Below are 24,258 nucleotides of genomic sequence, written 5' to 3'. Positions count from 1 at the left end.
GACAGGCCAGCCAAATCAATCAGCAGCAGCTCCAGCTTTTTTTTTTTTTTTTTTTAATTTAAACCTGATAAATCCAGAACCAAAATACCATGGAGGATGCAATCTATAGACAGTTCATTGGGCACACGGTATGTATCAGGTCTCTGTGCTAGATGCTGAGGACCAGGTGCACTGCTCGGTGAACAAAACCCAGAATTCCTGCCCTCACAGATCTTAGAGTCTAGTGCAATTCCAGTCTGGAAACAAGTCTTTATTCAAAAGAGTGTATTTTACATGAAAATACCATCTCTGTTATATAGCCAGGGCTGTGGCTGCAGAAGAGATCTATGCATTTTGGCTATATAAAAATCCTCTGGGAATATAAACTTCATGCTTCTTTAACACCTGCTCTTAAGAACTTGTTTTGTTGGGTTCTTGGCAACACTCTTAACAGAAGGTCACTAGGAGTAACTGACAAAGATATCTGATTACAAGCTCCTTAAGGAATAAAGCAGAAGCCTATTGGGCCACAGTCTCTCCCAGGACTCACAACAAACATGCAATAAACATGCTTGCTGAATAACAAATCTCTTCAAATGCTTCCTGTTGCTGTGAAAAGGCAAAGCCATATTTTGGACTCCTCATACTTTTGGTTCAGGACGATGGCTGAAATTTCTCTACAGATAAACACTGGTTGCAACTACACTGAAGAGAGACTGAATTCTAGGGTAGATCATACTAGTTTAACACCTTCATTTTATGGATAAGAATGCCTAGAGCCCGTCATGACTTGTAGGGGCAGATCTGAGGCCAGGGAAATTTCTAGGGCTCTGTGCTATAATCTATAATCTACACCCCTCTATCACTGTCCCCCTGAAGCCAAACACAAGTGACTAAATGTTAGCTGCAAACTAATTTGTCTTTGGAGCTCAAACTCCACAACTGCTTGAGAGTGGAAGGCTCTTATCAGTTTAGTCTTTGGAAAGCTTAGTTCTGGTGAAAATATGTAATAATCTGATAAACATCAGGAAAACTCAAGTGTACAATACTGTACACAGAAGATTCATTTCTAAGGCCAAAGAGTTCACCCCCCATCAGAAAATTCAGTACATTCACATACCGGCCGTCCATGGATGCTTTCATAATATAGCAGAGCTTTCTGCAGAGCTACCTTCTCATTAGCAATCTGGTCTTTGGTCATATCCTGAATAAACACAAGGATAGAGAAATGAAAGAGGGGGAAACATTTACGAACATCCCAACTTCTTTATTTAAACAAATTTTCTCAAGTAACATTAAAGAGAATCCTCATACAATAGCTCCTTGAGCTCTATTCAAAGCTCACTTAGGAATGAGCTCTTCCTGACTCTTTTACTGGAAATATGGATAGCACAGCCGAGGCATCATCAACTACTTGCATCTCCCATGTGGCAGCAAAGGCACGCTGAATACTGAGGTAAGCAAGGCAGCGAGGCACATGGGGGTCAATGGCCAATGACCAATGGCCCAAGCTCAATGGCCCAAGCAGTGACTACAGTCACAAATCACAAGGTCCCAAAGCTCTGTCTATAATCCTTCTACTTCAGACTCATCAAACCGTCTGTTAGCCTGAATGAGGTCCTTCTGTGATCTGTACAATAGAGTTTTCTGCTTCCAGTTTGTAGTCATAAACCAAAGTACCTACAGTGAAAACACTCGAAAGCTGTTTCAGCAGCCTCCCTAGGCATCTAAGAGTGTGGAAGATGAGGGTGTGGGAGGTCTGCAAAGGTGTCACCACATCTCTCTTCCCATTGGGACCCATGTGTCAGGCCCTATGTTCCTACCATGTTGACTGGAATGGTTTAGGACTAGCAGTTAGCTGGGGCCTTCACCAAATCGCCACACCTTAATGTCCTCAGGACGGCTGGTTTCTGTCCGCTTCTCCTGGAGCTTCCTCTGGATGGATTCCAGTGTGGCTTCAACGCTGGGCTTTATTACTTTATCCATGAGCTCTTGCTTCTTCTCCTCTTCTTTCTCAAGCTGGGAACCAAAACTCTTGGGGAGCGTGTTACTTCGCTGCCGCATCCTGGGGGTTAGGTCCTCTTCAGATATCTTTAGTTTTGACTCTAGTTGAAAAGATTTGGGGGTGGTGATACATGAGAATTGATGTCTGCTGAACCCAGATTGCTTTTCTGTGGTGTTAATAACTGTTTAGCCTCATCTTTTTGAAAGAAAGTATCTAATTATAACAGTAGTTAAAATCCTTGGGTTATTATGTAAAAGCCTGAAAAAATGCTCATGTTTTCTTGGATTATCTGGAATGTTTTCTAAATTCCTGGGAAAGCTTTAGCTATGTAACATCCATGCTTTGTCCACACCAACAGGTTTGCTGTTCTCAGAATGTGACAGACGTTTCCTATACTTTCTCCCTTACTGTTTATAGGTACTTACTGATTCAGCACTCAACTGCTGGCCAACTTTTTCTCAATAACTTACATCCCTCGTTTTGGAATTACTTTCCCTTTCTATTCTATTTGGTTGTTTATGACTGTCTCCTAAAAGACAGCATGCTTTTTGAGGGACAAGGACCAAATTCTTTTCATAGACATCTGTGTTTATAGGTCTTCTCCTAACACCACAGCACATAAAACCTTGGTACTTAGTAAGTGTTGACTTGAAACCATCATCCTTAAATTCGTGATTTGGGGAATTGGAGAAATGTTTCAGAATTTGCATCTTAGCTGATCTGAGTTGACCTGTGATAAAGACCATGGACAGACATGGGCAAGGTGTCCCCTGAACACCACATGCACTGGGAAGCAGTGTTAAGGAACTGGTCTTTTCTGAAATACTTCAGCCCGTGGTCAGGATGTGGTGAGATCATGAATTCTGCAGGTGGCATGTCTTACAGAAGCCATGCCATGGGTCTAGAACTTTACCTACCTTTAAGTTGTTTCCGGAATTTGGCAAGGTCATTTGTCCATTTTAGAACCTCTGGATTGGCTGCTTTGTCACTGTGGGAAGGCTGAGAAAGGGAAAATTTAACATAAATGTTTTCAAACTGGGGCAGGAAAAAGAAGAAAAGTTTGATGATGAGTTTGTTTTAAAGAGGATGGGAAAGTTGAGTCCCACTGGAAAAAGAAATTAAACATGAACAATCACAGCAAACGTCACAGGTGTGATTCCACTGTCTTTCTTTACATCTGGTTATTTTTGATGCTTTCAAAGAATTCCTCAGAGGCAAAATGGTGAATTTCTATGAGGTCCATGGCCTGTTTTCATGAGTTGTAGGGCTCAGGCCATCAGGCTAACAGAACAGAAAGCAGAGGGGTGTAGGTTTTACACTGCAATCACCATGCAAATGCCTTTTTGCTGCACTTGGGGGCAATGCTAAGATAGATCTGAGAGTAGAATGAGGTCAACGTTAATGAAATTTTAGAAGATAATCTTGAATGAAGTTTTAGCCAACTAGAAGACATCATTTAATGATTTTTCCCATTCCTTTTCATGGATAAATGTATAAGATGTCGACCACAACGTTCAATTATTTGTAAGAATACCCTGTACAAGGAAAATGCTGATATATGATGTTTGGGACTTATCAGGGTTTCCCATCCAGTTTTTACTGCCTTTTTGTCTTAAGGTCCATAGAAATCTCCCTTAATCTTTCATCACTTCTCTGAGATGCTGACAGGCTGGCATGTCAGCATGTCAGGGGACAGGAGGGGACAGGGAGGACCCTGCGAGGAGGCACTTACTCTGTACTTCCTCTCTTCTTCAAATCTATCTTCAAACTTTCGGATCTTCTTTTTAAGGCTCTGAATCCGTCGCGTGAGCTGGGCAGGCGTCAGGTCCTCCTGCTCATCATCGTAGGACCCGAGAGAGGAGCTCCGTCGCCTGTGAGGGGCACAGCGTGGGGCACTCACTGCCTGACAGGTGGGGCTTGGGGAAGGGGATGCAGCATGGAGGGAGAGGGTCCCAAAGGTCTCCATCCTCTTGAATAAGAAAAAGTTGACTACCAGTTCACCTTGTGACCCTGGGCTCTAGATGTCCCATTTATTAAATAGGTCTTTCTCTTGCTCACATTTACGATTAGCAAAGGTAGTACTAAACTATGTGCTGCAGACCCCAAAGTTACATTTTAGATAAGTTTTGGAAAGGATGTGCTAATGGAAATTCAGTATGTGGTGATATAGTTGGGCCAATTGAAAAATTACAATGGAGCCTGCATACTGGGATGGAGTATTCCCCATAGGTTCTTCCAAAGACTTACAATGTAACTTAAAAAATTACTAGCCATCAACACCATTCCTATTCTTTCTAATGTTATGGCGATGATGCAACTGCTTACCAGCAACACAGACATACCTCATGAAAGAATGGGAATTTGGGGGAGAAGGAGGCACTTCTGTGTCATCCAGGTATTGCCGACTCTGCCCATAAGCGTAGAACCGAGGAGAGAGCATGGGGTCACTGTCCTCATCCAGGAGCTGACGAATCAGGCGCCCAGCCTGCGGGGAGAGGTGTGCTTCGTCGGAGTCCACGTTCTCCTGCTGCCACGAGAAGGTAGGGACTGGCTCTGGAAAATAGAGAGGGTAAGAAGTCAAAACCACTCATAAAAGCAAATTGTTTCCAGAGTGTTGGGTGGGGGGATGGGCTAAGTGGGTGATGGGCATTAAGGAGGGCACTTATTGGGATGAGCACTGGGTGGTGTATGTAACTGATGAATCACTAAATTCTACTCCTGAAACCAAGACTACCCTATATGTTAACTAACTTGGATTTAAATTTAAAAAAGAAAGAAAGGAAGAAAGAAAGAAAGAAAGAAAGAAAGAAAGAAAGAAAGAAAGCAAGCATAATTGTTCCCTAAGTTTTCTGAATGGTTTAGGATGCACTGGATTTGGGAGGCACTGAACAACCTCTCACTTCAGATTTCAGGTGCAGATGAAGGGTGCTACACCCCAACAGAAATCATCGATAGATCTGACAGCCTTCATCTACCTTCTAGCTCTGTCCTCACTTGCATTCAAAAGAGAAGGGGATGAGAACGTTTTCACATGAGGGCATTGTGGAGAAGAAAAGCAAGTGCGTCAGCAAGAGAGGTATTTGGCGTCATGGATATGTATCCATCAGTGAAATGACCAGAGAGTCAAATTCATCTTGTGAGAGCCCATTTACCTAGTCTGGACTTCCATTTGGGTCTTTCAGTAAGCTGTTCATGTGCTTCTGCTTAGCGCTGGGATTAGCACATTTAAGATGCATGTTTTGCACTTGAAACTTCAGAAGCTGCTCAAGACTACAGTTAAAGTAAGGTGCTTACACAGATTAGTCAAAAACACAAAGAAGAATGGCTTGCAAAGGATAAATCTGTACAAATTATTTTAGTCTTTAAGGAGAAAAACCATACTCAATACAACCTCCTGATTTGTCATTTTTGGAGGGAATAGTGATATTTCTCTTTCCCTCAAGACCCACCTCAATATATTCCTTTTTTCATTAAAAAAGTCCTACCAGATTTTAAAGATAGATCTCAGATGATGTAGGGTATTTCATTTGTAGTACTCCCTGCATTAAAAAAAAAAGTTATGCCTTAAGTATACTTATGGATTACTGTGATTTATACAAGGCTAGAATTTGGCCATGCTCTGAAAGTTTGGGATTCCTAGAGCTTGAATCATGTAACATTTGTTCCTCCATCTATCAAAGTGTTTATAAAATCTACAAAATTATCTTAAACAAGTACCTACTCAGTATTTTATTTAAAAGCATTATATTATAATCATAGAACGTTAGAGCTGGTTGAAACTTCATACATCATCTAATTTAGCGATTTCTCAGCCCTGGCTGCATGTTAGCATCACAAAGGGAGATATGTGAAACTTCTAACGCACAGGTTGTCAACCACGCAACTCAACAGAATGTTCAGGAGAGGGCCCAGATATACTACCTGCCCCTCCACACACACACACACACACACACACACACACACACACACACACACACACTTTAAAAGCTGCCCAAGAGATCCTACATGCATTCAGATTTGAGAACCATGGATTCAGTCCAACAGAGAACATATAAGGAAGGTGAAACCCAATGAATTTAAGAGCAAATACCTAATCAATGACAAGAGTTAGGACTAACACTAGATCTCCTGACTTGAAGGAAAGCGCTTCAGTTTAGTATGTGCCAGATGCTCCAATAACAAGGATGACTGTGACGTTTTTGAAGACCCCACAGCAGAAGAGGTAAGCACATCACTTAAAAAAAATTAACCTCAGGTAGAATGACATCTGTAGGGTCTCAACATTTAAAGAGAATGAAGTTATCTGGGAACTCAGGTGGTAATACAAATTATTTTTAAAAAGGAAAGCAATGTTAAAGACAGATTTTTGTCCACTCATCTCCCAAAGTGGCAGGGAACACGTGGGTAGATGTACTTGACTAAAGCTGGGGGGGACCAGGAGTTCCCCTCATATGCACTAAATCTTGCAGCAAGCTCCTCCTAGGTGTCAGGGCTCAGATACAAGCAGCTCCAAACTGCTGGCAGAAAAGAACAGAAAATGGATGGAGGGGTGAGGGAAGGAGAGAGTCAGTGGAAAGTAACCCCTAGAGGAATAAGAAAAATGGAGTAAGCTGCAGAAAATGGAAGTATTAAGCTGGCTAGACTGTATCTTTTCATGATATTTCAGAAGACAGCAGCAATTTTCTTTAAGGAGTAGTATCAGTGGAGGCAGGTAGGGAAAGGGTTAAGATGGCTTACACAGTGTTGCAGCAGGCTATAACTTCACCCCAGAGTGGCAAAGGAGCAAAACACATGGGGGGGGGGGGGTGTGGAGGCCAAGGTGGCATGCAGGGGACAGAGGGCACCGGCAAAGCAAAGTCTGATATTGATATTGGCATATGGGCCATATGCCAGTTGACATTGGCCAGTTTGACATTTCGACTCATCACAATTTAAAAAGGTGTCACCTCAGATCCTGAAGTCCTTGAGTTTGTCTGAACCTAGCAGAATGTCTCTTTAGAAATAGAACAACTGGGGCACCTGGGTGGCTCAGTCGGTTAAGTGCCCGACTTCGGCTCAGGTCATGATCTCACAGCTTGTGAGTTCAAGCCCTGTGTCAGACTCTGTGCTGGCAGCTGGGAGCCTGGAGCCTGCTTCGGATTCTGTGTCTCCTTCTCTCTCTGCCCCTCCCCCGCTTGCATTCTGCCTGTCTCCCAAAAATAAACAAACATAAAAAAAAAATAAAAGAAATAGAACTAATCTTTCAGTTTTAAACTGTGTCTGAAACAAGAGTGTGTGTCTGTGACCATTATCCAAACAATGTCTCCAGTAAAAAAATATATCGTGATCCTGAATTAACTATAAAATACTAATTGTGGAACAGAGTTATGTTATCCTTTGTGGGTAACATGGGGCCATTCATCAGATTTCCCTTTTCTTAACACAGCTCCATTCTTGACCACTCACTTCACTGACAAGATGTCCCAATGTGTCCTTTTCCTAACATCACCAGTGGTATATATGAAATACAAAGTGGAAGCAATTCTAGCTTATGGGTGACATTTTCTCTTAAAGGATAGAGTTAGCATAAATGCATTCACTAAAAAGTGAGAAATGTAAAACCATTATGAATTTCAACCTTAAAAATAAAAGGTTACGCTGCATCATTAGTATGCATGTAGAACAAAAGTGAAGTTTCTCACCCAGGCAAAATGAAATGAAATGGTTGTGTTTCTCCTCTTTCTCTCTCTTTTGGTTTCCATGGATTTATTCATGTACTTTTTAAATTGAAGTATAATTAACATACAGTGTTATCTTAGTTTCAGGTGTATAACATTCAACAATTCCATACATTACTCAGTGCTCATCAAGATAAGTGTACTCTTCATCTCCTTTATCTATTTCACCTATTCCCTCCACTCACCTTCCCTCTGGCAATGATCAGTTTGTCTGTCAGAATCTGTTTTTTGTTTGCCTCTTTTTTTCTTTGTTCATTTGTTTTGTTTCTTAAACTCTGCATGAGTGAAATCATATGATCTTTGTCTGTCTTTGACTTATTTCACTTAGCCTTATACCCTCTTAGGTCCATCCATGTTGTTGCAAATGGCAAGATCTCATTCTTTCCTTTTATTCTATATGGTCTTATAGTTTAGAACATATAGTGCAATATAACTCAATCAATAAAACCAACTATTCCTCTGTTTTAGTTTGAAATGATCTAAAAATACAAGGCCTACTCATGTTTTGATAATTGACACTTACCTGGACAAAGAAGAACTGAATAAGAACAATGTAGTAAATGACAGTGTGTTCAGAGAGTGATCATCCGCCTAGAGACTGTTTTGAGCATATATTCATTGCCATACCCCATTCCTAGTTTGGGAAATAGCTTATGTTTTCAGCAGTAATTCAAGAGCAATGAAATGGATGAAGATATCTCAAGAAAATTATCCAAAGGGAAAACAGAAAAGATTTGATGCTTCAAATTAGATTTTCATCTTAAAGCACCACATAAAACAAATGCAGCTTTATATCTAGACCAGAATTCCTTAGGTACAGTGATTTTAGCCACGTGTCTTGTCACAAAGAACTCTGACCATAAATATGGCATGTCTCTCTATGAAAAATTAACCCACCAGGACGGCTGACATCAGAGCAAGTCAGAAGTAAAAGAGATGAAAGCTACCTTAAAAAAAAAAAAAAAAAAAAAAAAGGTCCTAGGGGAGTCCCAGTTCAGACGCTACAGTACACACAGAAATAAGGGAAATTCACTGTGGGAAGAAGAAACATAGTTCTGAGTAATATGAATGTGGTCACTGAGATATAGCTACACTCTGCTTAGCCAGCTGGATCCATTTGCTCTACAAAAGACAAGTGGCTGCTAAGATGATTTATTTGATAAATCTGCCAGAATTAAGGGAGCTGATGTTTTCCATATCTCATTTCCAACTCTGTGCTATTTTGAGTCATCGCTTCCTGGCACGATGTCATACCGCCCGCCTTTCAGGGTGGCTCCTGAGTGGTGTCAGGAGGTCTGTGTACATCCCAGACACAGGAAGATGTAGAGGGTATTTACTGGGGAAATCCTATTATAACGGTTTCCTTCGTGTTACAAAACTTAACTTGACAACAATGGTAGTCCTAACAAATCCTTCAAATAATCTGGGTTACAAGGAGCCTTAGTAGTCAGCTTTGTCAATTCAAATTCCATCCTTAATTTTCATATATCTGCTTTGTCTCTATTTGCAAATTTAGTAAGTAGGCCCCCACTTGTTCTATTTAAGTCATTAATAAAATATATGGAACAGACTAGAGCTGAGGACTTTCCTAATAAGAATACCCCCATTTGTGCCAACTTTGATCCATGTATCTGCACATTTAAGTACTGTTGTTAATCAGGTACTAATTCACTTTGCTACCTGTCTTCTATTCTTTCCACATCTGACAGGGCATTGGAGTCCCTGTTAACGACCTAGCTGAGGCCTTTTCAATGTAACATTTCCCTAATCCAGAGTCTGTCTGTCTGTCTTATTCATACACACACACACACACACGGAGGTTGGTTTGGTATTTGTCCTTGGTAATCAGTGGAGGATCCAGTAACTATGGGCTTCTTTTCTGTGTTCAGAGTCACGCACTATCATCAGACAGAACTGGGCTCTGGTTTCAAAGAAGTCAAACTCAGGCTGGTTTTTCTTGAAACCATACTTGGAAACATTTACAGAAGATAGTAATAATATCAACTAACACTCACATAGTGCCTGTTAAGTTCCTATACTATGCCAAGCACTTTGCATCTATTAGATCCTTTAATCCTTGCAACAAACTTACTAAATGAATAGTACTCTGTTACTCATTATCATCTGCTGTTACACCTATCTAAAAATGGGGAAGTTGAGGCTGAAACTGTTAACACATTTACTAACATGTCCACAAAGCGACAAAGTATTAGAGCCATGATTGAACCCACGGTGTGCCTGGCTCTTAGTCATTATGGCCTACTGCCTGCCAGGATACATAACTGGAATTGCTGAGAAAGAGGCCTCAGAGAGGAAGTCAGGAGATTTGTTATCTCGAATCATCATTTTGCTTCTTTTGGCCTCAGTTTTCTTATCTGTATAATGGGAGGTTTCAGTCAAAAGATCTTTAAGATCCCTTGCTTCTTTATCATTCTTTTAAAGCATTTCTTTTCTGAAGTTATTTTTGATAAGTAGTGATAAATAGGAAATATGAAGTATTTTATACCCTTTAAAAATGTTCTTTTAAACTTAATCTCACTATGACAAAGTTAGTAGAATTGCTGATGGTTTAAACCTCATCCTCCACAAACGGTACCCTCCAAATCAACATGAATTGGCTGATTAGGAACATTCTAATTAAGCAATTAGAGGTGTCTAATGACTGCCTCTGAAGGGCTTTCCTCCCCCCCCCCCTTTTTTTTTAAAGTAGGTTTCATGTCCAGCGTGGCACCCAATGTGGGGCTTGAACTTACAACCGTGAGATCAAGACCTGAGCTGAGATTGAGCTGGATGCTCAAACGACTGAGCCAACCATGCGCCCCTGAAGGATTTTAAGTAACAATAGTACATTTGATTTGTATATTCATTTAATTTGGCAAAGTAGAAAAAAAATAATGCCATGTGGATAGATAAAAAATGTGCCCTAATACATAGGTACATATAGAGAAAAAAAAGAAAAGAAAAAGCACGTATTACTTATCTGCCGACAAGCATGATTAGACTCTGATCCTAGCCTGTGGAATCTGTATTAGTTTCATTTCCTTTTTTGTTTCCCTGATAGAATATGCCCCCGAAGCCAGAGAACAGCTTTGCCATATGGCAGCATATGCTTCTGGGGCTAGTACTGGCAGGCTGCTCAGTGAGCACCGCCTCACCTGGTGTTCTGCGATGGCATATGAGTGAGAGGGTATGAACTAAAGTGTGAGAACAGGGAACAGACAAGCCAACCCAAAACAGGAGGCTACACTGTGTAGTGACTTGGAGACTTACAGTTGGATGCTGGCTCATAGGATTTTGGTAACAATGACTTCCATTTCTACATTTTATTGCATTGGTTTCACATTCACAGTTTAAATTAGTGCAAAGTGGGCTCCATACTGCAAAGCTACCATTTTGTTCGTTTCTTACTGAAGCCATATATATATATTATATATATATATTATATATAATATATATATTAAATATTATATATATAATATATTATATATATAAATATATTATATATAATATATATTAAATATTATATATATAATATATTATATATATAAATATATTATATATATATAAATATATTATATATATATAATATATATATATATAGCATGTATATTATGCGTGTATGTGTGTGTGTGTATATATATGATTCCTTTATTTTGACTATACTATTATAATGTAATTTGGAAATTTAAAATAAATATACAATAAAAAACGGCCACTGAAAACAGTAATCAAATGATGAAAACGGCCTTGAAATGAATCCATGTACATTTTCAAGATATGCAAGTTCAGCCACTAACACAGTAACTGGCAAAAAAAGTTAAAACAAATCCCTTCATTAATTACATGGGTAATACAATTAGTATTTCCAAGCCTATTGTATTTTTTCCCAATAAGCTTTTAAAAATTCTATCTCGTTTCCCAACACAACATAAAATGTTGATTCTTTTATCTAGAAGAGAATTCTTTATATTAAATAATAAAACAGTTTTAAAGAAACTGTAAGTTAGCTTTCAACCATACTGGAGAGGATTTTCATACTCGTTTCTTAAAATATGCTGGAAGAGATCGCAAATTTATGATTGACCAAGATAAGAATAATCAAACCGAGTCCATTTCAAGAGGAGGAAGAATCTACCTGTCCCTTTACTGAATACACCAAGATCATGTGGCTAATTTGAATTCTGTCCCAAAATCCTAGGGTTTTTTTTGCCTAAAGTTTTGTTTCTGATGTGAAGAGACCTTATTATTGAAACCCAAATACAACATTTGTTTTGGGTACTGCTTTTTTATTTGGGTAGCAGTGGCTACTGTGGGACTTTTTTTGAAGGGGAGGGGTTGTTTTTATTTATTTGTTTATTTATTTCAATAAATGAAATTTATTGTCAAATTGGTTTCCATACAACACCCAGTGCTCATCCCAAAAGGTGCCCTCCTCAATACCCATCACCCACCCTCGGGGAGGGGTTGTTCTTAATGTACGACGAATTTAAAACACACCTCATTCTTCCAAAGTACCGAAAACAAAAGAAGAACAATAAAATACTATCCAGGAATATATCACTTAAACTAAAAACAAAACAAAACACCCTGCAATTTTGTCTAATGACTGTATCGTGAGCTGGGAAGATCGTTGAAAATCCCAGACCCACTGCCTAATTACATGGTAAAGGGGGCTAGAACACGTTTCTTAGATTGCAAAGAGGGAGCACTAGAACAAAAACAGTTTGTTTTTGCTTCACCAAGCCGTGGATGCAAGGAGCATAATGGGATTGTTATTTTTCACCTTGTGGTCTGTTTACATCATCTTTTGGTCCTTCATCTATGCTCATTTACAAATGAGTACTTTTTAGTTTAAAAACGGGTGGGGGAGAAGACAAGGAAATCCAGGTGCTTTGGAAAAGGACTGATTTCCTGTAGCTGTAATTCTCTGTGCCGCTGTGTTGAGTTGTGCTGCTGTTCTGAAACCAAGCACACAATTTCTCCCTCTTTGTAGCCTCCAAACACACACTACACAGAGGCTGCTGGGCATGCATTTTGGATACACGCTGATACATGTTTGGATGCAGACACATGGATAATGAAAGAAGAGCAGGCAGAGCCTTCCTGAAATACAATTTGGACAAGATGAGGATACTCTCTTCTTCCTCACAAGTAAATTTCTAATGTTTTGCCAAAAATCTCGAGAAAAACCAATCTAACACACTGTATTACAGGCTTCCAAGCAAAGCACTTTTTATTCATTGTTCTCTTTGATGAGCAAACCCCTTAGGCTGGCTAACCTGGCTTAAAAAAAAAATTCTATCCATAAAATCAATCATAGAAGCAAGGCAAGCCAAAGCATCTTTCTCGAAAAAACAGGAAGGAGATTTAATGAAGGAGGTAGATGGTGGGTGTGGAGCAGTGGGAAGAGAAGCGGGGTGCCCAGATGAAGTCCTAAACGTGTACCCATCCGTTAGTCCTCTACTCGGTACTACTAGAGGGAAAACACTTGCATCAGCACTCCTGGTGAGTTAAGAAATAAAAAAGGCTGCAAGGTGCCGCTCTGATAGAGGGCAAGCACATTTTCTTTCTTAGATTGCAATTACTCCTGGCAACATTTAACGTGACACATTCTATGCCAGGGAAAGGATTTTCAGTCATTTAGAAACACAGTTACTCCTACACCCATCGCTTTCATACGTCCATGTGGTTATATGCCTCTCGTTTATGCGACTTTATATATGCTCTGCCAATATTAAAGCATCCAAATAGCGGCTGACCCTACCTTCCCAGCTCTTCTCGTCACACAATGCAGTCAGGTCCAGCTCAGGCACTTCGGAGACAAAGCTCTCCTGCTGCTCATCGGCATCTTGGGTCCTCTGCAGTTTGGTGTCAGTTATGCCGGAGTGCTCCTGAATCTTCATTGTGGGGTTCTGCAATAACAGCACAATGTCCCCAAATATCTTACTGCTCACCAAAACCCAAAAATGTCTGCAGCAGTTCCACTCCTTCTGGATGAAACCTCCCAAGCTGAGGCTGTGGGTGTACCCAGCACAGAAATCAAAATCATAGTTTGATGCCCCCTGGATACTGGCTGGCCACCTGCATGCAAGAAGCCACTGTCCATCTATGCTCCTTTAACTTTTCCGCTGAGGAAGACAAGAGGATTTCCAAGAGCTGCTGCCCCTCCTGATAACTGCAGGCAGCTGACAGTCTTGATGGTTACTGATTGCGGCCAGGAATGAGGGAAAAGGAGTTTGTGTTTCCTTAAAGGAGTACAGCCCTGCAGACGGTAAACAACAACAAAAATCCTGCTACCGCCGTTGCTAAGGCTGTAGAAGCAACATGGTGTCTCCTGTGTGCAGACTTCTTTGCCCCGTAGGTAAACAGTCCGGCAAGGCCAGGAGCAGAGGCTGTGTGCACGAATGCCCTCCTGCTGGCCCTGCAGGCTTAGATCAATTAAGCAGGGCTAGCTGCACATTCCCAGATTTCCTGTGGTTGTTTTCTCCCCGAGTGTGGGGAGGACAGACTATTTATGGAGGAGCTCTGGGTATTAAAGCATTGTTGCGCAAATTCAAACAGCACAGGGGTTTGGCGGCTCATCTGGGCTAGCAGTAAGGAATACGGACTCTGGAAATGAGCCAAAATGACACAGGGAGCACTTTTTTTTTTTTAAGTAAAAAGCCAAGAACTGGCAAGTCAGAAATGCATAATTTATATCTTAACAAATATCAAACTGTCACTTGTTTTCCTACTATTCTTCTAGTCTGAGTACTGAATACTGAGCTCCCCTTGGTTTTGCTCACTGGGGGCACCTACACCCGGCTCGGCTACCTGGGGGATGGGAAAACCCTCTCCCAGAGGCGGCTGTTTTAGCTAAGTGATTTTATGTTGACAAAATTTGCCCTGAAATTAATTCTTTTTTACCTTGCTTTTTTTTTGGCATCTTGTAAGCCCAACCATTGTCCCTTTCCCTTCTCTCCTAAGATTATAAACCCAAGTGTTTACTCACAAATACGCTTCTCAAGTAGCACAGATCTGTACAAGAGATTTTCTTTGGAGAATAACTGGAAATTTATTTTAGCAAATATATTAAAGGAAAAAAACCTAAACATCTGGAAATCATAAATGATTCCTTTAATGCATGAGAAATGTTCTCCTGCTTAAAATAAGCACTATTAAGATTTCCAGCTACTTTTAATAGCTATTCAACCCACTTTGATATCACCAGGGGAATAGACGGGGGCTTTTACTATTATATTTCCATGAAATGATGCACAAGGGGCTGCTATTTTCTTCACATTTGGAATAAAATGAAAGATCATCAATCAGTTCATGATGAGCTCCTAAAGACAGATGAAAATGCCAAGTAATCTAGGGCTTTAAAAATACCTCAAAATGCTGCTTGTCTAATGGGGAAAACAGATTATGCACTTATGCTATAAAAATTATTTGTTCCTACAGCTGAGTCCTAAGTGGACCAGGGCTGAATGACCAAATCTGGCACTCAGTTTTTTAAGTTACAGGGTCAGCCACCAACCACCTGTGTGTGTGTGTGTTAGAATCTGCATACAGCAAATACACATTTTTCTCAATATTTTTAACACTGGTTACACTTAGAGACATAAAAACGAATATAAGAAATATGATTCCATATTGTAAGCATGACATATTCTTCTGGAAGAGCATGTATCAGCCCCTGACACTGTGCACTCGTGGAATGGATGTGGAGCTTGCTTTACAGGCAGACCTGGGCTTGCTGTGTGGCCGACATTTACTAGCTTGGTGCTCTGGCTGAACTGCTTCATTCACAACATCAATCTTGCAAGGTTCCTCTGAAGATCTGGGAGAAGGTATGAAAGGACACTAACACAGTGCCTGGAGCATAAGAAACCCACACAGGGAGGCCATCACTCTTTTTTCATTACCAGGCCCCATATGCAGATGAGGAAAACACTGCCGTGTCTCAAAATGCTAGAGAGAGGGGTTGGAGATGAGGCATGTTCCACGGCAATTCGAGGTGAACCGTGCTATCTCAAGGGGTGGAGTTTTAGATGCATTATGAACAAAGAAAAGAGCCTTTTGGGTTCCAGACACAAGTCAGCACTAGCAATTTTGGTGTTTTGGGGCAGTGTGGGTGAGAAGGGTTGAGGAGGAGCAAGCACGAAGACAGGCACCATGGGAGTTCACTGCAATGTGTACTTTTTATGACTGCTACCTCTGTCTGTATCAGCACCCATTTCAAAGGAAATTGAGATTACGAAATTTTTTCTACATCTGAATTAGCATCCATTTCAAAGAAAGTTAAAATGAGAATATTAAAGTTTTTTCTCCCCCCTCCAAAATGTACAGATTTATTCATTCTTTCAACAGCATGGTATGGGGCACCCACTGTGCTGGGTGTGTGAGACATGCACGCTCCCAACACTGAGGGAGCTGGCACTTTGTGGGACAGGCTCAAGAATGCTCAGGGGAGTTCTGAGCACAGTTGATTTGGGTGCCATACAACAATGGGCCACCTTGTGAATTAGTGAGCTGCTCTTCACAGTACTGCAATGAAGTTTGAGAGTCAGGTATGTGGGAGACAGAGAGATTACTGCCATAGGTGGGAGGCTGGAATAGATACCCCCTAAGTTCCTATTATTCTAACAAAGAGAATCAGGTCAAAACTTTTTTGTTTATTCAGTAATAACATCACATGCTATATACTTAAATAGGGATATTATGTTGTGTGCTATTATGTTGTGTGCAAAGATAATATTTACTCATTTATTTAACAAATAAATTTTTAGTACTTACTACATGCTAGGCCATTTTCTAGACACTGGAGATACTTCAGGGGACAAAATCAAGTCTGTCCTTAATGAATCTTACAGGAAGTGACAGTAAACGAAGAAAAACATGTCAGGCAGTGATATGGACTATGGACAAAAATAAAGCAGAGTAAGAGGGATGATGGAGATCAGGGCCACAGTCTGCAATTTTATAATGAGTGGTCAGGAAAGACCCTTCCTAAGAAGGGACATATGAGCAGAGATATGAAGGAAATGCAGAAGTGAGTCATCTACTGGAAGAACATCTCAGGAAGAAGAAAAGCAAGTGCAAAGGCCCTGAGGTATGGTCGCTGTGTTTAAGGAATAGCAAAAAGATCACTGTATCTGAAGTCACCATATAAGGGTGTTTAGATTGTGCCACATACAATGGGGTATCACTCACACTATAGACCTATATTAACTTACATAAGCTTCTGGACTTTCTGGCTCATTTTTTACACAGTAGTGGAGGGGTCTCTCTTACACAAACCGCAACAGCTTGCATAGCATGGGCACACTCAGCACAGCCCTCATCAGCACACCCACATGCTCGGCTCTGTCCCGCTGTGCTGTGATCGGTCCCTGAGGCTGCTCTTTCATTTGCCCTCTGCTCTCAATTTCTGGCCTCACTGGTCTCACCAGAACCTGACATGGCTGCCTTGCCTGGGGGTGCAGAGTGGGCTGCTGGTGTGGACCCGGGATTTATGTACACGTGGGATCTAGGGATGCTGCTCAGGGGCCACCCACGCTGAAGCTGTTCAGGCTCGGCAGCAATACGCCGTCATAAAACAACTCTTCCTTCAAATGTTAGTTAGCCTAGTTTGGGTGATGCACCTCTCCAGATCATTCCACACACTCTCCTGTTGCTCATCATATGGAATTACACTTGTCTACTTGCTTGTCTGCTTCTTCTACTAGATCATTAATGTCAAAATGTCAAGGACATTCTCAAATACCAAAATATTTCTGGTTTCAACTTTTGTTGTTTATATGTCTTATATCTTCAGCTGAATCAGAGTAAATGAGTTACAATAGTCCCCCCTTATTCTGAGGGGGTACATTCCAAGACGCCCAGTGGATGCCTGAAACCAAGGATAGTACTGAACCCTACATGCACTATGCTTTTTCCTATACATACATACCTATGATAAAGTCTAACTGATAAATTAGGCACAGTAAGAAATGAACAATAACTGCTAATAACATAGAACCACTGTACTGCATAATGTAATACAAGTCATGTGAATGTGATCTCTTTCTCAAAATATCTTACTGTGAGATACACTTCTTGTGATGCTGTGAGATGACAAAGGTCTATGCGAGGTGAAGCGAGGTGAATCGTGTGGACATTGTGACACAGTGTTGGGCTACTATTGACCTTCAGGTGACATGTCAGAAAGACAATCATCTGCTTCTGGACCAGGGTTGACTGTGGGTAACTGAAATCACGGGAAGTGAAACCGCAGATAAGGGGGACTACTGCTTTTTCACAATTTTCAACTCAGAGATCCTTATGCCGTGGGGTCACACACCAAACCCTTGTCAAAAATGTTGTGCCTTCTGTTGGTGGGAATGCAAACTGGTGCAGCCACTCTGGAAAACAGTGTGGAGGTTCCTCAAAAAATTAAAAATAGACCTACCCTATGACCCAGCAATAGCACTGCTAGGTATTTATCCAAGGGATACAGGTGTGCTGTTTCAAAGGGGCACTTGTACCCCAATGTTTATAGCAGCACTCTCAACAATAGCCAAATTATGGAAAGAGCCTAAATGTCCATCAACTGATGAATGGATAAAGAAATTGTGGTTTATATACACAATGGAGTACTACGTGGCAATGAGCAAGAATGAAATATGGCCTTTTGTGGCAATGTGGATGGAACTGGAGAGTGTGATGCTAAGTGAAGTAAGCCGTACAGAGAAAGACAGATACCATATGGTTTCACTCTTATGTGGATCCTGAGAAACTTAACAGAAACCCATGGGAGAGGGGAAGGAAAAAAAAAAAAAGAGGTTAGAGTGGGAGACAGCCAAAGCATAAGAGACTCTTAAAAACTGAGAACAAACTGAGGTTTGATGGGGGGGTGGGAGGGAGGGGAGGGTGGGTGATGGGTATTGAGGAGGGCACCTTTTGGGATGAGCACTGGGTGTTGTATGGAAACCAATTTGACAATAAATTTCATATATTAAAAAAAAATTTTTGTGCCTTACAGAAACCCACTAAACAACAGTGTGGTGTGGCAGACAGGGGATGGGTTGAAGAGTTGGAGACCTGAGTTTCAATACTGGCCAACTAGCAGCAAGACCTTCAATGAAAACCTCTTTGTGCTTTAGCTTCTTCTTTTTTTTTTAAAGCTTTTTTTCTATAATGCAAATGCAAGACTTCATAAAGTTGGCATGAAGATTAAGTGAAAAACATATACAAAAATGGCTGGCCCATAGTTACTGTAAAAAAATACTATTTCCAATTATTCATTACTTCCCTTTCACATTCATTCATCTGGCAAGTGTTTATTGAACACATACTATGTCCTAGGCACTAGGATTACAGGAATTAACAAGATATGGAACTTAGTGTGGAACAAAGACACTGAACATGTAAATACCAGTGTCACATATGTTATAAAAGAAAAAAAACAGGATGCCAGGGAGCACATACTCAAGAGAGCTCACCTTGCCTGGGACCTCAGGTGACATTCCATGTTCAGGTCAAGGAACCATTAACTACTATTCACCTGATCTTTGTCAAGACTTGCCCTATCAAACTGGGCCTGGCTTTTTCAGTTCTCAGACTTCACTAATCTTGCTCCTTCCCTGACTTCAAATAGTTGAATTTTTGTTCCATCCCTTCTCCCTCCCTGCACAGGATATAAATAAGTAGCCTAATGGCTTACCAGAGCCAGGAGCGATGATATCAGAGAGTGTACTGTGTAATGCAGTTTGCACAGGAAGGAACCACACAGTGTTAACAGAAGAACCACATGGAACCATAAACATTTACTGTTTGGCCTGACAATAAAAGAAAGTGGACATAACAAATTTCCAAAGTTCATGGGAATCCCAAAGTTTCGGTAGCCGTTAGGGACTGGGTGAAATGGGAAGTGAATCTAAATAAATAGAGCCTTTAAATTATTCTTGCTCTCACATTAAAACCAATAATAACAAAATCCTAAGGCTTCCGTACAATACACCGAAGTTGAAATAACACGGTGATTCATTTCATAAATCCTTGTTGACAGGGATATTTCAGAATTTATCTCAATCCTGCTCAGGGCAAATAAAAGACTAGACTTAAGATGTTTGATAATTAATATTAATTTTCAGTCTTGATTGGAAAGCCTTGTCTTCTCTCTTACTCCTCTCTTTCTTTTTTCAAGCAGGATAAAAAAGGGAAATGGACTTCTGTTTACTATGAATGTCTTATTTGTTATCAAAGGTATGCTTCTAAGCTCTTCTAAGCAGTAGGCTTAGAAAGCATAAAGAATGTAAAAATATCTTGAAAGAATTTAACACTTCATTAACCTTATACTTCTGACATAAAATGACCTCTCCCAGATAAGGTAATACCCTTCCATGCACTCAATAATTCTTAAAGTTTTTTTTTTTTTTTTTTTTACATTTATTCATTTTTGAGAGACAGAGACAGAGCACCAGTCGGGGAGGGGCAGAGAGAGATGGAGATACAGAATCCGAAGCAGGCTCCAGGCTCTGAGCTGTCAGCACAGAGGCTGATGCGGGGCTCGAACTCACAAACTGTGAGATCATGACCTGAGCTGAAGTCGGTCGCTCAACTGAGTGAGCCGCCCAGGCACCCCCCAATTTTTTTTTAATGTTTATTTTTGAGAGAGAGAGGGAGACAGAGCACGAGTGGGGGAGGGACAGAGAGAGAGGGAGACACAGAATCCGAAGCAGGCTCCAGGCTCTGAGCTGTCAGCACAGAGGCTGATGCGGGGCTCGAACTCACAAACTGCGAGATCATGACCTGAGCTGAAGTCCGACACTTAACCGACTGAGTCACCCAGGCGCCCCACGCACTCAATAATTCTTACAGGCATTGCTTTCTTGATAAAGTATTAAGTATAAAGTTATAGGTTTCATGTTCTGGATTTTATACAGAGGCATGAAATATCTCCCCAAAAGGAAAGAACTTATCAGAAGGAATCACTGAAGCATAAGGTTGAAACTCCATTGTAAGAACTTCGAAAATATGTATTTTCAGTGATACCTTTTAGAATCTAGAAATTGCTGGTTTTAAGGACGACCTTTCTTCTGGATGCTTCCAGTTGTTCACTGAATTTAAAAAGAAACAAAAGAACAAAGACTCTGGATTCCATCTGTATAGGGAACAGTGTGCTAGGCTCTTCCTTACATCACCTCATTTCAAAAAGCCCAAACGGGATATTTTATTTTATTTATTTTTTAAATTTTTTAAATGTTTATTTATTTTTTAGAGAGAAAGCATGAGTGGGGGAGAGGCAGAGAGAGAGAGGGAGACACAGAATCAGAAGCAGGCTCCAGGCTCTGAGCTGTCAGCACAGAGCCCCAAGTGGGGCCCGAACTCATGAACCGTGAGATCATGACCTGAGCCGAAGTCAGATGTTTAACAGACTGAGCTACCCAGGGGCCCCCCGGATATTTTATTAAAATGCCAGCCTTTTGAAAACCTACCCAAAGAAATCATACTTTAATTTTTGGCATTTTGAAGGGACTCTAAATTTTTTTTCATTGACCATCGGAGATCTCAAGCAGATTCTCTTTTTGGATAAGATGAGTTGATTCAAAAAATTAAAAAGATGTGCCACAAAGGGATAAACCGATGTTCAGTTGTCAACACATGCATCCAAACAAAAACACATTTAAGGGCTGCAAAATGATTACTTCAAAAATAAAGTCACAGTTGCGCCTGCATTTGTGTCTGAGCAGCAGATTCTAAAACCAGCTTCTCTCTGCCTATCTGTCCCTGTAAGGAGCATCACCAGTGTTCCTCATTCTCATGGAAATGTGACTCAAAACAAGAAGGAAAGACCACCTTTCCCAACAGCTCTCATTTGTTGTCTTAATCTCACATGGATCTCAAGAATATGTAAGGAAAAATTTAAAGGACGGTATTAAGGAAGACAAATTGTCTTCATGAAAAATGTAGCTGGAAACAACATCACATCCATCCATGGTGGGCATGTAAGTGTTGGCCTCTCAATCTGATGCTGTAGGAGGTGTGAAATAGAATACTGATTACACAGAATTCTAGGAGGGGTAACCAAAGTCTAGACTTATTTTTCATCTCTGCAATTTAGGAATTATTGTGGTATTACCAGAAGACCAGATTAACTATTTAGGTTGTAAAATAAGTTCTAGAAAGTGCTGCACATGTTGAATGGTAAACAATCACAATACACGGCAAACAAGGGAAAGAGCTTTAAAAATGGAAAATGGATCTTTTTCACAGTCCATCACTAACAATTAAATATACATTTCCTTCACTGAAAGAAATCCATGCCTTCATGAGGAGAAACATCATCCGAATCTTATGGAGTGATGGCTTGTTTTTCTCCTGTGGGGCAGTTGTGAAAGAAAGGTGACATGGATTGCCGAGGCTAGATTTTAACTCACTGCCTAATTTTATCTCCTAGCTGAACTTATTATGGTGGCAATGATTATTAATAGTGAGTGCTTCAGGACAGCCAACCGGGGGCCGGGTGCTGACTGGTAACTGCACATGGCGGACCCATGTAAGAATAGGACCTGGCACATGGAAGAAGGACTTGAGATTTTTTCCCCATGATTCATCCAGTGCCATAGGAGCTGCCCACAAAATACCAAGGCAAACTGAGTTTAGCATGGGTTGAGTTTCGGTGCCACCTGGAATTTACGAGTTAATGTTACGAAGTCCATCCACAAAGGCTGCTCTATACCCTTTTATCTTATAGAGGATAATAGGCTGAAAAGGGAGGAAACGGAGGAGACCTCTCTAGGAGGCTGGCGAAGCAATTTTCTTTAAAGTAACGTTCAATGGCATGATGACTAGGTGCTTGCTGTGAGCAGAGGAAAAGAACAGAGAGAGGGTGAAACAAGAAGAAAAAGGAAACAACGCGATCACGGGGAAAATGTGCTCTGACAAAGGTACCTGGTGTCAAGGAAAAAGATGTTAGCTCGTTGCCTGGGTCCCAAGGAAGGAAGCTGAAATGGGTTGGAAATCAGAGATGAAAGAAGTGGCCCAGCAGCTGGAAGTCGGAAAGAGGAAGCATTCCCCTTCCATTATCTGGCTAGGTCGATGAAGTATACGTGACAAGAACTGAACATAGGGAATATGATGAGTCCACAGCATTGGCAGGGAACAGGGGGAGTTGGCAATTAATTCCCAGCTCTTTTATGCCAATTGTACACAAAGTGTGCATTTTTCTAAGAAGAAGTCTACAGCTTTTAGATTCTCAGTCTCCTGGATTGTAAAACTCCATGGAGGGTAGGGACTGGAGCCGTTACTGAATCGCAGCTTCTAACACAGTATGTGTCCACAGCAGGACTCAATGCATGCTCCTGAGGAAATCCATCAGTGAATTAGAAAATGTCCAATAAAGATTAGGAATCACTGGGTTAGAGGAAGAGTTCTATGTATAATTAGTATTTCAAGATTCAGAACTCAAGAACAGGTTGAAAAATGCTTTAAATCTGGCCAAAAAGAAAAATTGATAAAAACATTGAAAGTAGAGTTGAAAGCATTTGGAAGTAGATTATGTACACATACGTGAATGAAAAATGGGGTTGAGCACACTGAATGGAAGCCAGGGTTGGGAAAAGGGAAATCATTTTGGCCAGCATGGCGATGCCCTTGGAGAACAAGGAATACAGGAAATCACCAAAACTTTAAGATATAAACAACATAAGAGAGTTAGATACTTTTTCTCCATGGCTTACTTAAAATGAGACAAAACTCAGAAAACAAATTGGGTTTAGTAACTCACACTGAGTTTATCTTAATTTGAAAATTAATGAGATAAATCTCTGTGATAGATCCACTAAACTTACTGCCTATTTATTTCAATCACTTAAAAAATGCATAAAACATAAAAAAAAATCAAACCAGTAGCCTTGGCTTTTTGTTTTATTTTACAGAAAATCTAAAGAGAAATCTCCATGCTAATCAAGTTTCTCTCTGCAAGCAAAATAAAAGATTTTAAAAAGCTATAGAAACCAATTTGACAATATATTTCATATTAAAAAAAAGAATTTAAAAAGCAAAGAAAAGAGTTCTTATGATTTCTCATGGAATCTTTATGTCTCAGTATTTGCCTTCTGAAAACCAATCACAGTCCTGTCCCTTAATCTCATTATCCCTTACTGACAGTCTAATAATGCTTCCCATGTGCTCTCAGGAATGTATGAACAGCCCCATTACAGTCACAATTTTCTTAGCTACTCACCTCAAAATGCTGGGTATGTCTGCCGTCTTTTTCATTTTCTTTGCTACAAGTAACAGCAACAACAAAATATCATAAAAGGTCAATCTGTTTTAGAACAATGCTTTTCATCCATTGAAATTTATGACTTCATTCATTTTAAAAGGAAGCTGAGTGGCTCTAAATTAAATTCTGATAAAATTCGAAAACAAAATAAAACAAAAAAAATCAAAATAAAACAAAACTAGAAATACAACAATGCATACAGTAGTCTTTAGGAGCACCATGGCAGATTTTCTATTCTAAGCATTTCCCATGCTACAAAATACTGTTGGTGAACATACAGTCTTTTAATTCTATTCTTTTTAGTT

General features: G+C 40.3%; 1 protein-coding gene across 9 annotated transcripts in view; it reads right to left on the bottom strand.

The window, feature by feature from the left end:
* The window catches only part of FAM13A (family with sequence similarity 13 member A), a 368,980-nt gene that overhangs the window by 40,118 nt on the left and 304,604 nt on the right, over nt 1–24,258 (bottom strand). For all 9 annotated transcript variants that reach the window (XM_019464526.2, XM_053901396.1, XM_019464516.2 and 6 more), the window contains 7 exons: nt 23,912–23,954; nt 13,466–13,613; nt 4,327–4,537; nt 3,717–3,855; nt 2,902–2,983; nt 1,864–2,084; nt 1,100–1,183 (listed from right to left, as the gene is read on the bottom strand). In XM_019464526.2, coding sequence (XP_019320071.2) covers nt 1,100–1,183; nt 1,864–2,084; nt 2,902–2,983; nt 3,717–3,855; nt 4,327–4,537; nt 13,466–13,613; nt 23,912–23,954 — 928 coding nt within the window. The remainder of the gene's footprint in view (nt 1–1,099; nt 1,184–1,863; nt 2,085–2,901; nt 2,984–3,716; nt 3,856–4,326; nt 4,538–13,465; nt 13,614–23,911; nt 23,955–24,258) is intronic.

This window comes from Panthera pardus, unplaced genomic scaffold (genome assembly GCF_024362965.1).
Source record: "Panthera pardus isolate Hobbes unplaced genomic scaffold, ASM2436296v1 HiC_scaffold_13, whole genome shotgun sequence".
In the NCBI taxonomy this organism is placed as follows: Eukaryota; Metazoa; Chordata; class Mammalia; order Carnivora; family Felidae; genus Panthera; species Panthera pardus.
The sequence above is the reverse complement of the archived record's forward strand: the minus strand, read 5'-3'. Positions and strand labels throughout refer to the sequence as shown.